The sequence below is a fragment of the Aedes albopictus genome, chromosome 2, assembly GCF_035046485.1.
Source record: "Aedes albopictus strain Foshan chromosome 2, AalbF5, whole genome shotgun sequence".
In the NCBI taxonomy this organism is placed as follows: domain Eukaryota; kingdom Metazoa; phylum Arthropoda; class Insecta; order Diptera; family Culicidae; genus Aedes; species Aedes albopictus.
In genome coordinates this window covers 479,728,985-479,746,775 of record NC_085137.1, presented here as the reverse complement: position 1 = coordinate 479,746,775, position 17,791 = coordinate 479,728,985, and the positions used below count along the sequence as shown (strand labels likewise).

Here is a 17,791-nt window from a genome sequence, read left to right as displayed (position 1 = left end):
ACAAATGATGAAGTGTGAATGTAGGATGCGATGTTCAATGAGAAGTTTGAGTTAACTATGTGGTGTGGAGTAACCTGTGAAGAGTGGGGCAATGAGGAGTGATGATTGAGCAGTGCAGAGTGATAGGCGAGGAGTTACAAGTGACAAGTGAAGAGTAAACTGTGATAAGTGAGGGGTAAGCAGATGGTCAATCAGTCTTGTAGAGGTTCTTAGAACCGTCATAAAACTTAATGCCTTTTATTTTGGTTTTAAGAGTGTGAAGACAAGGCTGTGGAGCAGTGAAGAACGAGGAGTGAGAAGTAGGAGTGAGTAATAATTACTAATTATTGATCAGTAGAGAGTGAGGAGTGCGATGTGAGCAATTCGGGAAGAGAAGCTATCAGTAAAGAGTGAGTAGTGAGAAGAGGGTAGAGAGGAATGAACTTGAGCTTGATTGACCGCCCGTGGATGCTACTCCAGTTTCACCAGTCCAGCTACACTCACACAACCCAAGTAACTTTTTTTCAGTCAAATATACTAGAAGAGGGTTTTAGATGGTTCTAAAACCCTCTTCTAGTATTTTTGACTAATAAAAAGTTATTTGGGTTGTGTGAGTGTAACTGGTGAAAATAGAGTAGCTTCAGGAGTTCATTCCTCTCTACCCTCTTTTCACTACTCACTCCTCACTGATAACTTCTCTTCCCGAATTGCTCACATCGCACTCCTCACTCTCCACTGATCAATAATTAGTAATTATTACTCACTCCTACTTCTCACTCCTCGTTCTTCACTGCTCCACAGCCTTGTCTTCACACTCTTAAAACCAAAATAAAAGGCATTAAGTTTTATGACGGTTCTAAGAACCTCTACAAGACTGATTGACCATCAAAATGTTACCTGGGAACCAATGGGGTCTCTGCCGGGAACTGACAGACATCTTCAGTGTGTGAGCGTTGGTGGGAAACGACTTTTCAACCATTTCAGCCATTTTAGCGATGGCTATGAACATATTATATATGAGTTGTATATGTAGAGAGGAGAGGAAAATTATGCAGAAAGATACAAAGCAGGAGAAAAGGGACGGGTTAGGGATTGAACCCAGGACTTTCTGCATACGAATAAGAAGCGGTATCCACTAGAGCACCAAGCTCGTCTGGAAGAGGGTAGAGAGGAATGAACAGTGAAAAGTGAAGAATAAGAAGTAAACAGTGACGAATGAACAGTAAGTATGGTGACGCAGTGAGAAATGAGCATGATGTGAGCAGTAAAGAGTGAATAGTGAGCATTGAAATGTGAGAAGTGAACTGTAAAGAATAGGTACTGTAGAAGTGAGAAGTGAGGAATTAAAGAGTGGGTAATGATGAATGAGCAGTAAATAATGAAGGTTGAGGAGTAATTGAATGTGAGGAGAAGAGAGGAATGGGAGGTATGCAGTGAGGGATAATCAGTGAAAACTGAGAAGTGAACTAGTGAGTAGCACGAACCCGGACCAAATCCATCGTCCTGAAAGTAGCCACAGCTGGACGGATACGGATACGGATCCCCACAAAGTTGATGTTAAGTAATTATCCGGTTGGTTCAAGAAGGCGTGGAACGCCCACGCTTCGCTCATGAAGTGGGAACCTAGCGAAAGGATAATTGTAGCCAGATTTTCGAAACGTTAACATGATCCAATGTTACGCACCATCCGATGCTGCCGAAATGCAAAACAAAGAGAACTTTCACAGATAACTGAATGCTGGCGTTGATAAGATTCCAAAAGTGATATCAAAATCCTCATGCGCGAAGGTTGGTTCCGACAACTCGGACTTTGAACACCTCATGAAACGCCACGGTCCTGGAAAAATGAACGAGAACGGAGAGCTGTTTGCAGAGTTTTGTGGAAACAAATGACATAGTGATTGGGGAATCGTTCTTTCCTCATTCATCAGTGCACAAAATGACATGACGTGATATCGACACGGAAAATCAAATCGGCCACATCTGCATCATCCGAAAATGGAGACGGACCCTTCTAGATGTAAGGAACAAACGTAGCGCCAGCATTGCGTCCGACCATTAACTCGTAATCGGCGAGGTCTGGCTGCACATTGCGAGGATTCATCGACAGGAGGAGAAAATCGGGCGCCGACTTGAAGACGCTGCGATGAAAAGGTCCCTCGTCGAGGAGCTAGAGAACCGTACTGCGGGAATTCCAGAAGGTGGAAGCGTAAAAGATCAATGGAGCGTCATCAAGAACGCTTCCATCGGCACCGGCGAGAATAATTTGGGTGAGCTACACACCTGGAGAAAGCAGTGGATCATATATGACACCTGGAGCAAGATAGAGGAGCGAAGGAACGCCAAAGCCGCGATGAAGCGAGCGAAAATACGAGAAGCCAAAGTCGTAGCCCGTCAGCTATTCGGCTCTCGAGAAGGAAGTGAAACGCTCATGTAGGCGGGACAAAAGTGCGTGAGCGAACTCCCTAGCCGACGAAAGCGAGAAAACCACAAATGCCGGCGACATTCGTCTCCTCTACGATGTCTTACGTCGCCTTAGTGGGACTAAGATGAATGCTAAGATGCCCGTGAGACAGTTACTGATCGACTAGTTGAAACGCTGGTTCGAGCACTTTGGAAACCTTTTTCAAGTGTCGGCCACGCTATCAACACCTCAGCATGAGCCGCAAAGACACATTATCCGTGAAGCTCCATCATTGCAGGAGATGAAAACAGCCATCCGTAGCATGAAATCGAACAGGGTCCAGGGGTCGGACGCATATTAGCCGAGTTGCTGCGGCAGCCCATTACCATGGAGCACCCAAATGGCTTCGAACTGACTCATGACTTTGCTCTCTTAGCTCAACTGCGCTCTGATATGCAGAGTAGGCTCAGTGATCTTCTCGATCACTCCTCGGGGGCAGATCTAACCATCAAGGTCAACAAAACCAAATCGTTGGATGTAAACACGATCATTTCCAGCTTCACGGGAGCTGGGTCAGCAGTAGAGAATGAAGAAAGCTTTTAATATCTTGGTAGCCAAATGGCAGCCGATTACGGCACCAAGATCGACATAGGTGCACGGATCATGAAGGTGTGGGAGTGTTTGGAAAAACAACCAGATTAGTCGACGCACCAAAATCCGGATTTTCAACTTGAACGTGAAATCTTTGCCGCTGTATGCCAGTGAAACCTGGTATGTATCAGCGGAGAACACTTAAAGGCTGCAGGTTTTCGTCAATAGATGCCTACGGTATATAATTTGTGCATGGTGGCCTCAACATTGGATCTCCATCGTCGATGTCATCAAAAGCCAATAGCGACAAAAATTCGGGAGCGAAAGCGGAGGTAAGTCGGCCACACTCTACGTATTGGCGGAAACGAAATCTGCAAGCAGGACATTGCGGCAGAGGCAGACCCAGATGCTCATGGCGACGCAGCCTCAACAACGAAATAAAGCAAGTCGACAGAAATTTGACCTGGCCACAGGTCAAGGCGATGGCAGGCAATCGCCCAGGATGGAAATCTTTGAATTCGGCCTTCTGCACCACCGTGGGTACTCACGACTGAAAGTAGTAAGTAAGTACTTCCAGATATTGTTCAAGAAAGGTATCCAGGAATTCCTTCAAGAACGTCTTCAGAAATTCTCCCACGATTTTCTCCAAGGACTGTCCTTGGAAGTTCCAAGGATTCTTGGGAAATGTCTGATTCATCCACGAATGATTCGGATTGATTTCCATGAGAATTGGTAACTGAATTGGGACAGATGTTAATGACGATTGCCAAAGATTGTCCCCAAAGATGCTTCTTGTAATGTCTGTGCGAATCCTTTGGCAATGTCTCCATGGGTTTCTCCTGGGATCCCTCCAGGAATGTTTTATAAATTTCGCCTCCAGGGCTTTCTCTGGTAACGTCTGTACGGATTATCCCAGTAAAGTCTTCAGGAATTTATTCAGAAATGTGTCCAGGAATTTTTCCGGAAATAAGATCTAATGATTTTTTATCAAGGCAACAGCGTTCTACAGCTCATCAAAATTATGCATATCCTAGAGGTTTTTAGAATCCTCTGAGTTTAGTAGTTTAGTGAACTACATAAACCAGCAGATTGAAACGAAAAATGGTGCAATGTTTTCAGGTGATTGTTCAAAAGTCCTACAGACAAAACAAAACATAATGGCAAACCATAAGAAAAAAAAACTGAAACAAATGCTTTCTTTCAATCCGAAGCGGTAGAAGACAAAACAAAATAAAACTCAAGGCAATATTTCGGGACGTTCACATTCCTTTATTAGTTCTATATTCCATGGTACTTTAGAAAGTGGCACTAGCTTACATTTGATTCATTTTTCAATTATATGTATCAGAACATTGCACCATTTTTTTCTGTTTATCATGTCTCTTCCGGGCGAGAGATACGCTGCACGTGTGAATGTACTTGTTGTTGTATTTGTGTAGGTGAGTGTAATTGAATGTTGAAAGTTTAAATATCTAATTTTATGCATGAATAGATGAGCGTGTTGCTTTGATATATAATGAAGGTGAATTTTTGTGTGTATTGTGGTATATGCTCTATTTTCTGGTTCTAAAGCCAGCCGGTTTTCTATTTCATCCATTCCGTTTATTTCAAAACATTCTTGCAGCAAAAGGGGCACGTGAATGATTGGACCAATATAAAAAAAAAATGCAAAACAACAAATAAACCTTAGATGCACTGTGAAGAGATATGTGTTCATACTTTCGTTCGATTCATTTGATCTCTGTTTTTTGGTGAGAACCAGCTCAAAGGAACGTCATTTAATTCATACGCTGCACAAAGTAGAACGGCCTTCATCATTGAGCAATGATTTCGTAATCATCAAAAGACGAAAGCAATATTTGACATCGTATGATATCGTTTGAGGCAATAATGAAAAAAACACAAATTTGAATTAAGCGTATCAAAGACATTAAACTTACTACGGTAACTTAACATTATAAATAATTATGCAAATAAGAAGACGTAGCAGTTTGAACTGATGATAAGTATATTAAAATTAATATTCATCTCAATTACTTAACGTACTACTAAACATAAACACAAACATTACTACGAAACAAAGGAGTAATCTAACAAACGGTCACGATTTTGTATGTGTGCAGTGACAAATAAACACTAGCATAGGGACTGCATTCTACGTTGCTTCCACATTCATCCTGGCGCTTTTTTATTACTCTATACCAGAACTTAACGCTTAGTGGAAAAATAGTGCTACCTAAATTCAGTAATTTCATTGTAGATGTTTTTGTTTTCGTTTTGGCGGAAGCTTTGTGTGTTTTTCTAACTGTTATCTCACATTCTCACGTTTGCACACAATTCTCTAAACAAATCTGATTGCTTTCTTTATCAACTCGCACTTCTCTTCCACTCTCTTTCTCGTCCTTTCCTTCCTGTTCCTGCACTTTTTGGCTTCATCATGCATAAAAATACATTGAGTTGTTGGTTTTTGTAGCGTTACGTTTTGTTTATCTAAGTAGAATAATAGTATAAAACAGGGATAATAATTAAAAAAGATTTGATAATTGTGTGTAACCAAATTGCTATTTTTATTCTTTCTGGTGAGGGTTGGTTCCCCTGCCAGGAACACTAGCACAGCGCTGCAATCCTTAAACTATAATTTCATTAGTCTTATACCATTTGCTAGTATAGTAGTCAATTGTAGTAGTAGTAGAGATAGCATAAGGTTGTAGCTTCGAAGTCGAATCCGATGCGATTGGAAAATAGTTTCTCCAAAATAAGAAGAAATTATTCCAAAAGTCGGACAAACGGCAAACTAAACACATTCATGATTATGGACGGTTACCTTTCGAAGCTACCCACCCCTACAACTGTTTAGCCTTCACAGAAAATAATAAGACTTCAGCACCACCGTTCTTTGAATCATCATTTTTTCAAGAAGCGATTAAATTGAGTCTTGAGAGACTAATATTTATCTAGCCATAAAGAGATACCAGTCAATGTACGCACGAGGGTAACAAACGTATGTCTCTTTCGAAGTAGATAATAAAAATATACTGAGTGATAAAAATATGTTTCCTTGGCTTTTTTCCGCTGCTACTAAGCGCTTTTTTCTAATTGGTATAAACAACCAGTTTAACCCGATTGATTCCGCCATGTCACGAATCCCCTCAACAAAAACTGCTTTCATTCCGAATCCTCGTGTCGTGCTTTTTAAGCTTCAAATTTTCACAAGACACCACACAAGTTGCGGTTCATTATTTTACTCCCAAAACAACAATTTATTCGCATGCATTTAGATAAATTCACACTCTTGCTCTTACTTTAGACTGACCCATTCTCTAATGGCACAGTTGGTGGTGGTGGTTGAGGTGGTTGAGGCTGAATCGGGACTTTCGATGAATCAATTGACGACGAGGTAAGGGTCGGCGCTGTGCTGCAATCGCTCTCAGTGCTGCTTTTGAGACAGTTGCTAGCGGATGCTGTCTCCGCTACTGCAACCGCGGGTTCTACTACGAGGTCAGACGTCTTGGTAGGTGTGGTGGACGTTTCTTCTATTGATGCGTCTGCTGCTGCTACTGCTGTGGCTTCGTTGCTATTTTCAAGGCAGGTCTCCTGGGTTGAACTACTGTCGGGTTGAGGAACGGAATCGGTTACAACACTGCTGGATCTAGAAACAAACGACCGAATTTATTGGTAAAGAAGTCAATTACTACCTAACTACGGTGCAAAAATTTATATCAGTTTTTTGACGAAGTTGTTATAAGTTGTTTTATTTCTAATGATGCATTTTTCATAATGCATTCTGATGACGAGAAAGCTTTAATAGTCTCCAGTTTTTGTTGGCATAGTTTACGGTTATACTCATTTCAAAATTATCTTAAAGCGTAGTATTAACTTTTACTTTGTGCTGTTTCACCCTCTATGAATTGCATTACATTCCGTCAACAGTTTTGCAATTGATCAGCACAACATTGCAAAGAACACGTTGTAACTCGGACAGAAAGACGTGTCCGAGAATATCAATCTCACAAATCCTCTTATTTGCGACATTGGCGCTTCTTAACCTGCAAGCTACGAAGTTGCCGAATATCTCCGTCGTATGAACGTATATAACTAAATTGATTTTCATTATAATGCTCATACGTCAAAGCGGGGGAAAACATAAATGTAAAAACGTATGGATCGTGTATTTTCACAAGACTCGGGGTACAGTCGTAGAATGACAAAAATGTACATTTGAAAGGTAGTACTGTCACTCAACCGTAATATGCCGACTGTGGAACGACCTGTTGAACCTCCGAAGGAAATTCTTCTTGAGGTTCTTCGTCTCTATGAAGTGTGCAGAACAACGCATGCGTGAAATGATTATCTCTTTTTATCCGGAAATTTAGATAGCGGTATAAAGCAAACCATATAACCATATAAACATTATAGTGAAGATCGGAATTTATACTACATATACAGGCGACAGAGATTCTAAACAAGCTTGAAATAGTGGAGAGCTATAGGTAATTCTGAGTTCGAGTTTAAATGGAGTCCGTGATTTTTCTTACATATTTTTTCATCTGCCCAGCAAATACGTTTTCTTGTTGTGCACATGCATGTCAAAAAGTTACATGGCGTGCAGCACTTCACTGTTTCACTCAAACTGGCATTTTTCTATTAAATTTGCTTCCATCATCAAATAACAAAGCTCTCTTTGAAACTTACCCATCGTCAACCACCATATCTGCGAAAGATTCTCTCGCATCTTCGAACTCGGCACCATCGTCGCTTTCGACGGTTGCAACAGGACCATTCCGGTTATCTCCAGCGGATGTGTGCATCTCTTCGGCTACGGTGGTCGACACGAGACTCGACTGAAGCACCTGGTCCTGTTGTAACCTACTGCTGGCATCAACTTTCTCAGTTTCGGTAGTTGTTACAGTTGTTGTGGGTTCTTCTAGTGACGTTTTCTCCTCATCACAACTACTTTGTTTATCTGTTACAGATAATGGCACATTGTTTGCTACTACTTCTGCTGCTATGTTACTATTTTTAGTGTCATCACTTTCACTATTGGTGGTACTGATTGCTTCGGTTGTGTTCGTGGCTAGCGAATCTACAACCACTGTGCAATCGTTGGTTGAAGTCCTGAAAATATAAAAGTAGTTTAATGATTTACTAGTTCATAGAAATGTTCGGTCACATACTTTGAGCTGCTGATGGAATCATTCGTCGACGTAAGCAAAGTCTGCGGAGGTTGCGTCGTACTGACATCGAAGACATCAGTCGCTGCGTATGCATCGTTGTTTTTGTTGGTAAAACCATCGAATGCGATATTTTCGTTATTATCGAACAAAGGTTTTGGCGTATCATCGTCGTCATTGGACGTGCTCGCAGGTGCCATTTGGAAATCCGTAAAGTGCGAATCAAAATCGGCAAAACTGTCCGAGCCAAAGTTCGCCCACGCATCGGACAATCCGTCGGCGTGCTGTTCCATCCCGCTGGGTTCGTCCCCGGAGCCCCATGGATCAGCATTTTCCACTGCGGATGAATTCGTCGGCCAGGCACTCTTGTTAATAAACAAATCAATTGCATTTTTGAGATCATCGTCGTACGGACGGTGCCCACCGCCCCCACCATCGCCACCCTCGGTATCGTCATCACTTTGCGCCGGAATCCTCCCACGACCCGTATAAAAGTTCCGCGCTTCCTCAGCACTCCCCTCCTGCCCGTCTTCGTCATCATCCTCGCCGAACATGTCAGTGTCCATGCCAGGCATAATAAATGCATTGGCAGTTCCCACAGCCTCATCGAACAATTTGGTCAAGTGTTCTACCGTATTGGTGAAACCCAACAACTCAAAGGAGGAGCTGTTGTTCATGCTACTCAGGTCCAACACGGTACTACTGATGGAGAAAAACAAGAATTACTGAATGTTGACAGCCATTCCATATCCATAAATACAATACTCACTGCATGTAATCCTTAAGGTTGTTTTCAACATCTTTCGGGAATATTGTAACATCGGACGAAAAGTCTTTCTTCTGATATGGGTCATGATCAGCCTGAAAAAGAACCAGCTAGTCAGAAACATCGTTCACCGTCGAACGCACCAGCAACCCTACCAAAAATCGCTTTTGCACTGCCAATATTTTCGCCAGCTCGCCTTCCTCGGTTTCAATCACTCGCCGCCAGCGGTCCTTCATGAAGTCTCCTTCGAGGGTCGATTCGACTAAGGCACAAAACTCCTCCGACACGTTCATGTTCGTGACCAGGGCTTCGAACATTTCAATCAGATGGCCCATGTAACCGAGCCGGCGGCACTTGCGGGGCGGCGATTTTTGCGGCGGTTCTTCCGTCTCCGTTTCCTCGTCGTCGTTGTCTGGCGCTTTAGGCGTCTGCATCTCCTCGTTGTAGTACCAAAGGTCCACCAGCCGAGAGGCAAGTTTGCAGTCGCAGATAATCTGGATGAGTGATAGGAATTAGTGAAATTGTACAAAACAATGGGAGGAACTTGTCAAACGTTGAAATAAACAATTCTGAAAACATCAGATGAAACTTACATGTCGCTGTAAATCCGAGGTAAGCAACTTGGTTTCACCCTCTCTTTGGTCGAACGATTGAATGGCATAGTTGACGCACACCTTGGCCTGATTATGCAAAAAATTGTTCCAACAATATTGCTTAAAAAGATTGAGCAATGTACTATAAAAATCTGTTCCGCATATTCTGAGAAGAGAAGAAGTAGATTTGATAACGATCTGCAATACCACCCAGCCGAACACTTACGTCCTGATTACATCACTGTTTTCGGTTTCTATTAATACTGTAAATAAATTACAAATCTGAAGTCTCACGTTTCCTAGAGGTGGTGAAAGTACGCCGACTGTTGTAATAATGTCGGGTTTCTGAAAAAATAGCGAAGTCGTTGAGACATTGGATTGATTGATCCCGAAAACGCAGTAAACCAACCTGAGGCGGATTCTTTAAAATGTGAATAAACTCAAGTAGTCTCGGGTGTATGATCTTGACTAAGCGTAGCACGACCGTGTCATGGTGTTCTTTCTCAGCGTCGATAACCATCTGGAGAGCAGTATCGGAGACCGGCTCTTGTCTGAAACAGATTGTCTTGAAAAATTGAAACTCCGGGAGTCCGTAGAAGGTACTCACATGATCGTATTCTCCAGCAGTCGCAGAATGATCCGAATACCACCGACAATGGCGCTTTCTTCGCTGTTCTCTTTCAGGATGATGTCCAGCAGCATTTGGGTGGTGGCTTCGTTTTCCAGTGTGTCCAGGATAGGATCAGATGTAACTGAGGGGATAAAGTAAGACATTTAAAAATGCAATACGCTACCAGCAGTTAGGGAGGGACTATGTTTGGTGCTAAACATACAAATTCAGTTGAAAAGAATATATGCTATCTACCAAATGGTAATAAACAAAATAAACTAAAAAAAGATTAACAATCATTCGCTCAAGCAACTGATTTTTGCTCTTGTTTTGCAACAATTCACTACATAAATCAATTTCATTTTACACGCTAAGTTGAGTACATTGATTTTGGTAGAATTGAAGATTAACAACCAAAATAAGTTGAATTAATAAAATCATGGAGCTACAGAAGATGATGATTTGTTGTGATAGAGATTTTTCAAGGTTAGGCTAGCGCAGATTAACCTATCATATAATTCCTACTAGTATGCAACCAAGCAAACTGTACCGCATCTTAACCAAACCCTTACTTTTGCCGAAAAATAAACAACTATTTCCCAAAAAACACTCCATCAAACGTAAGAACTTGTGCAGAAGCAGAGGACTTAACAGTCTGCGGTGGGAAATCCTATCCCTTTACATTTTGACGTAGTCGGCGTCATTCTAGACTGAAAAATAGAAGATCGCCAACACTCATACACTGAAGATACCTGTTGGTCCCAAGCAGCTATCTCATTACTTCCTTGTGTAGGTCAATATAGCTGATGGCGATACTGAAGTAGCAACTATGGGCGGTCGACCACGTTTAAGTTCACACGATAACGCTCAAGGTGTCTCGCAATTTGAATCTTCATACATAGGGGAGACTGGGGAGACTTGATCCCTTTTTCTTAATTTACCTGAAACTTTGAGAAAAAACACAAAACTAGATCCGATTTCCGTACAAAATGGCAGGTAAACATCTATTGCAAGTTTATACACAACAGAAGGCCTTTAAATTATTGTTAAAGTTTTCAAAACTGTGTTTTTATGGAGGCATGTCTTATGATGTATTTTTCAAAAATGGGTGACACTTGATCCCCCTTTGAGCACATGGTTTATTTAAAGGGAAAATAATTCCAGAGTCTTCCTATTCATTTTCTTTTCGAGTTTTCTTGTATTACCGATGAATATGGAGTGTTTGAAATTGTAATATTTCCTTAAATTTTTAAGGATATGCCGGATTTTAAAAATGGGGAGATTTGATCCCCCTTTTCTTGGTTTATACTCAAGTTATAATTATCTGACACATTTTATCGTTGAATAGACTACAATTCCAAGTCAATAGAGGCTTCCGAATAGAATTATATTTTTCACATGTATAATGTGTGTGTAATCCTCGAGGGATCAAGTCTCCCCATGTCACTGTTGTGTATACTAAGCTGAATTAATTAAAATATGTTAATAACAGCCCTATTTGGATAAATAAGTTTGAAAGTACTTTATTAAAACTATGTGCTGTGAAATTTTGACACCATTTGGTTCAATTTTCACAAAGTTATTGAGATTTTTCGGAATCGCCTAAAAGATTTCTGAAGGACTGAAAACAAACCATCAGCCGTTAAAAAATAATGCAATGTACAATCGAAATCACTTGTTGCCAAAACATAGTCGTTTGTCCAGGAGTAGTTTTGGAAAAAATATGCTAGAAGAAAAATGTTTTTGGTTCCGAGCAAATATGGGGGGAACAAGTCTCCCCAGGGATCAAGTCTCCTCGGTCTCCCCTACTTATTATCAATAGTCAAGCTCATATAAAACAAACATGATTTTATGAAAACATCGGAAATATATGATGTAGTTCCAAACAAATCTTCAATATAGGTCCTCAACATCTGATAATTTTCTCAAGTTCTATTTCAGCACAAGTGAACAGAGATGATGACTATTGCTTATCAACTGGCATTTTACTAGATTTGCTGGTATGCTGAAACATACTGGAAAAACATGTAATTAGAAGGTACGAAATGTTGAAATATGTGGTATTACAATAAAGTTCTAAAACTCTGAAAAAAAAATCACAGTGGCCCAGAAAAAGGTGCAAAAAATTAATAAATTCTCCTAAATGTAAAGGCACAAAATGCTGTTAATTGACAAATGTTGCTAAAACAATTCGCTCTCACTTGTAGTCAGTGGGCACAAACGCGAGTGTGCTGTGGATTGGCATCTAAGCCGAAAGAGAGATGTGTTTGTGAAAAAGGAGTGTTCACGGTGTGGCTTCGGAGTCAGTTTTGCTTTCTATTTCGCAGAATCATTACCCGTTCTGTGACTTAGTTGGTTGAGGAGCCGGTCTAGCAAATACGGAGTTGTGGGCTCGAATCCCACGAGAACGCGATTTTTTTCACAAATTTCATTTCCCAATTTGTCAATTAGGTTTTTAAATTTTGAAAAATGTATTGATTTTTTGATTTTATACGAAAGAGCACCTTTTTCTGAGCCACTATGATTTTTTTCAGATTTTTAGAACTTTATTTTGGTACCTAAAATCAATTTCAAAGAGATTTTTTGAAATCACCTTTTGACAGCTGGACAACCGTTTGACAGCTCCGTCCAGTACAAAATGCGACGAGGGGTGATTAGACAAATCGCTCCCATACAAACTTCAAGTTGATTTTTAAATAGGTTCCCGGCCACCAAAATTCATGAAAATTTGGATTTCGGCTCATTTGGGCATGCAGATTCAGAATATTGAATTATCTCAACACCGTTAAAGCCAAGAAGCAACATTTTGTGCCATATAAGGCCGGAACAAATCTCATTTTCTTCTTTTGTCACAATACTCGTTGGCTCGCTAAGGGGGAGGACAATAAATAATAAATGTATTTGACGAAGAAATACCCAAACAATTTGGCAAAATCTATAAACTCATCGAATTTGTTAAGAAATTTTCTGTGCAACTCTAATTTCACCTTCAAATTTTAAAATTTCTTGAATAATTTATTGTTGTCCCCCCTCAAAATGTTGAATTTTGACCAAAATTGGTGACATAAGAAAAAATCAAAATTTGTGTCAGCCAATTACAAGTTTTCCCAGTATTCTCCAACATTTATTTTATTTTCCTTACGCTTCCCGTTTTATTTGATCCAATTCAAACTTTTTTTCAGTAAGACCATGGTAAAAGGGTCTAGATACGACTCACGGTTGGTTCAGGATCTTTTCGTTATGGAGAATCTACAAATGGCGATGCATTTGTTTTAAATATTTTTTTTTTTTTACATTTTCCTGCCGCTTGTAGCATATTTTCCCATTGATTTCCAATTGATGCATGGCTCATACTATCGAGTAATACCAAAACAAATCTCATTCACTACCCCCATTGAGTAATTCTTGCAGGAATTGCGGGAATATTATCTGGCGGAATGCAGTATCAGGAAAAATCCCAGGAGAAAACCCGGGAAAAAATCCAGGAGTCCTGGGAAGATTTCCGGAAGGAGCTTCCGGAAAGAAATCAGAAGCAATCCCAGCACAAATGCTTGAAGGAATCTCAGGACCAATCCATGAAAGGATCCTCAAGTGAAAAATTCCAGAATAAATTTTTGGACAAATCGTTATAGGATTTTTGGATGAACTTTGCGATCAATAGCTGAAAAAATGGCAGGAGAAATCAATGCGGGAATCTCGGAAGGAATCCCGAAACAAAACCCTTAATGAATTTCGAGAAGAATCTTTGGATAAATCTAGAGGGGACGAATCTTTAAAAGAAACCTGGGAGAAATCAATTAAGGAATCTCTGATAGAATGTCGAGAAATATTCCTGAAGGAATCCCCAAAAATTCCCATAAGGAATCACGGGGTGTTCCCAAAAGAAACCTTGGGAGGAACCATTGAAGAGTTTCGGGAAGGAATTGGACTCCCGGATAGAATACTTAATGGAAACTCAGGAAAAATTTCCAAAGAAATTCCGGAAAAAAACTTTGAACTAATCGCTGAAAATACTCAGCAGAAATTCCACTAAATGAATCTCGAAAGGAATACCTGAAAGCATGCCGGAAGGAGTCCCGGGAGAAATCCCCGGAAGAAAGAATTCCTAAATGAGTTTTGGGAGGATACATGAAAATACATGACGAATTTCAGGAAGGTATCAAAGGGGGATTTATGGAAGAAAGGAAGTCCAGAAGAAATCTCTGAAGAAAACCCCGAAAGAATTATGGAGGAATCTCTGATGGAATCTCGGGGATAATCCGTGAAAGAACTTGAAAGTTATGCCGGAAGAAATTTCTGAAGGAATCCCGAGGGAATCAATAAAGAAATCCTCTAAAAAAATCTTGAAATCTCTGAAGGAATCCTGAGAGAGAAGAATCAATTAAGAAATCGCGGAAGAAATCCCTGATGGAATAACGGAAAATATTCCTGAGAGAATCCCGGGAGCAATCAATGAAGTATTTCTTGGAAAAATACCAAAAAAAATTCCCTGAAAAATCCCGGGAGGAATCTCAGGAAATTCCACGAGAAATCTCTGATCAATAAACATTAAAAAATATCCTAAAGGAATTGCGTGAAAATCAATAAAGGAATCGTGGGTGGAATACCTGGGAGGATCCCGGAAAAAATCTTGGGAAAATACCTGATGGAATGCCGGGAGAATTAACCTGAAAGAAAGCCAGAAGGAATTCCTAAAAACGTCACCGGAGAATTCCAGATGAAATCCTGGGATAAATCCCAACAGGATTCTCTGGAGGAATTACCAGAAGAAAGCTGGTAGGAATTCGAGGAGAAATTCATGGCGAATTATCGAGAGGAAAAAACAGCATAATTTCGCTATCTGCAGATAGGAATGAGCCTGCTGTGGCACAATAGAATTTACCATTCCATTTGAGAACAACACAATAAATATTCTCTCATACAAGCTGAGTGACTAAAGCTTCATGAAGTTAAGAATGACCTATTTACATTAAATGTTTACATATTTTCATTTACTCTGGTATGAGGAGTTCCATCTCGGTGAATACCGTACTGGAAATATTTAATACAGAAGAGGCATGCGATGTTTCATATCCCTTTCGTGACGAACCAGCACAATTGTGCTGTTGAGCGGTATCAGTTTTGCATATTTTTATTCATCTGTTTAGACTTTGTTATAAGTGATGTAAGCTGTTTCCATAATTCAGTAACAAAATTTGAAAACGACGTATAATCAATGGTGTAGCATTGATTACGCGTCGTTCTCAAAATTTGTTACTGAATTTAGCCATTACTTATGCTTGTATGTGTGCAAACAAACTTATGTTTATGTTGCCTGTGAGATTTACCATAACAAGGTAAACAAAAAGTGTACAAAAACCGTAAAAAATGAAAAAGTTTTGTTTTTGCCGCATATTTTTTATTTCCGATTTATCTAAGTGGAAATCAAAAGATAAAGAATATATAGCTCTTTCAAATGAAGAAAAAAAAATGTTTTGTTGGGGAGTCTATGAGTTCTGGAGAGGCAAAGTTGAGCCATTTGTATGCAAATTTCACTTTTTTGCGCTCCATTCCAAAAGAGATATATCAAATCGTCAACGCCGAAAAGAAAGCCTAGTACAGTTCTCGGGGGAACATTTTGAGACGTGCTTGACATCGAATAGTTCCCATTGATTATATTCTGCTCTTAAGTACGCCATAATCAATAATGAATTGTGGTATCAGGGTATCAAGTTTCATAATTGCTACTACGTTTTCGAATGGATCGTCATCATAGTCAGTCGAAACATAGATTTCATTATCGTTGTTATTTCCTTAACTGCGAATGAAAAATGACAATATTGAAATCTGTGTGTTTCGCCTCTAAACACTAAGGCTAATGATTAATTTTCTTCTTCTAATAGTTTGCCCTTGTGTCACTTATTTCAAACAAACCAATGAGAAATTTTACCATTCAGTAATTTTTCTTAATGGTAAAACTTGCCATTGCTTTGTAATTCTCTTTTGCCCGGGATATTTCTATCGGTGTCCGGCCATTTGGCCGAATGCCATCTGGCCGAAAGGATCGTTTGGCCGAATGCCGTTTGGCCGAATCAAGATCAGAAGTATTCAGATGAATTTTTTGACATTCTAACTGCCAATATGATCATCAGAAGTTTTTCCTTCTTTTAATGTTTTTTAATGTTTGCATGTAATCTTCGTATATTTGTAATGTTCAGTCTGTAGAGGCCGCAAGGTCGAAGACGGTATGTAATTGGCTTCTATTAATCATAGGATATTCTTTCTAGTTTTGATATTCAGGGATTATTTGGCGTTGAAACTGCCCATATTTTATCAAAGATTTTTCCTTCTTTGAATCATAGGCTGTTCTATCGAGTTATACTGAGACGGGGAACAGTGGTATGGTCACTTAAGTTCATAATTCATTTTTCGGCCAAACGGCATTCGGCCAAATGACCCTTTCGGCCAAATGGCGTTCGGCCAAACGGCGTTCGGCCAAATGGCGATCGGCCAAATGACCCGGAACCATTTCTATCGAAGTAAAAAGCTATGAATACCTCTACCACTTGCATTCAGACCCCATTTTAATCCTGAGAATTGGTTATGCTTTTGATGATAAAATATGTAACTATACATAAAACTGAAGTAAACATTCTAATGAATTGAAAATATAAAACAGCCAATCAAACTGCATCCCACAGTCAACAAAGTAACGTCCAGACGACGTAATTTAAACGTTGTACTTACTGAATAAGATTATCGAAAAATAGATAATTGAAAATAGGTACAGCAAAAAAGGTAATGATGCAACGGGAAAGTAGTAGATACCAAATAAGAAGGACAATAATGAAAACGAGAGCAGATTTTTTTTTTTTGGTTTTACGGAGGAACAAAGCCAGAACGCGTGTGGGTGTCTGTGATTTTTGTTTTGCTTTGCGCGATTTACCTTGGAAGTGGGAAGAGATCTTTCCGAGCAGGGACGGAATCGTTTTGCTCAGCCGAAAGTTGAACAGTGCGTTCGTCTTCTTGTTCGGATTATTGGCGACGGTGGGAAGGATCTTGGACTTGAGATTGTCGATCCGTTTGAAGGTGGAGTGAAGTTTGTAGTTGCCTTTCGGGTCGGTTTATGGTTACAACAAGTTCAGTTTTGAATTTCAGTGGTTGCGCGATTGAACCGAAAACAGCGAATCATTTTGATAGATGTAGTGTATTGTTGTTTTCACATTTTGACGATAAAATGATCATTTCATGTACATCATTACACAGAAGGGGAAAAGAAGATAAGAGAATAATAACCAAAACTTATGTATCGCTTTGAAACTGTAGATGGAATTTGGAATTTTGAAGCATACTCTACTGGGAGTCGACATAAAGTTTTCAAATGACTCTATTTTCACAAAAACGTCAACCATTCTGATAAAGCAAAATATTGATTATGTGTTTTATAAGTAAAAATAGAGGCATTTCAAAAGAGTAATTTGAAAACTTTATGTTGACAACCTAGTATTTCGAAAGTCAAATTGACCAAACATATACGTTTTCTGTTGTGACTAATCTGGATGACAGTATTCAAAACGTACGAGTTTTCTTACGCTTTGATACATTCGATGTAACTAACATATACGGAATGGTAATTGAACAATGATAGCCACAAATTTACAATAGGCAACAGCTGACTGCTGTTACCGAAAACACTCA

The 17,791-nt window shown here is 39.8% G+C and overlaps 1 protein-coding gene across 9 annotated transcripts in view; it reads right to left on the bottom strand.

Moving 5' to 3' along the window:
• Positions 1-4,222: 4,222 nt before the first annotated feature.
• LOC109413961 (serine/threonine-protein phosphatase 6 regulatory subunit 3) overlaps positions 4,223-17,791 on the bottom strand; it is a 50,624-nt gene continuing 37,055 nt past the window's right edge. For 8 of the 9 annotated variants that reach the window (XM_062854098.1, XM_019687695.3, XM_029870721.2 and 5 more), the window contains exons 7-15: positions 10,112-10,256; positions 9,914-10,055; positions 9,731-9,849; positions 9,505-9,670; positions 9,067-9,405; positions 8,915-9,006; positions 8,149-8,847; positions 7,667-8,089; positions 4,223-6,623 (exon numbers count right to left, since the gene is read on the bottom strand). In XM_062854098.1, coding sequence (XP_062710082.1) covers positions 6,278-6,623; positions 7,667-8,089; positions 8,149-8,847; positions 8,915-9,006; positions 9,067-9,405; positions 9,505-9,670; positions 9,731-9,849; positions 9,914-10,055; positions 10,112-10,256 — 2,471 coding nt within the window. In that variant the 3' untranslated portion in view covers positions 4,223-6,277. The remainder of the gene's footprint in view (positions 6,624-7,666; positions 8,090-8,148; positions 8,848-8,914; positions 9,007-9,066; positions 9,406-9,504; positions 9,671-9,730; positions 9,850-9,913; positions 10,056-10,111; positions 10,257-17,791) is intronic. The other variant, XM_062854099.1, reaches the window with a different exon arrangement.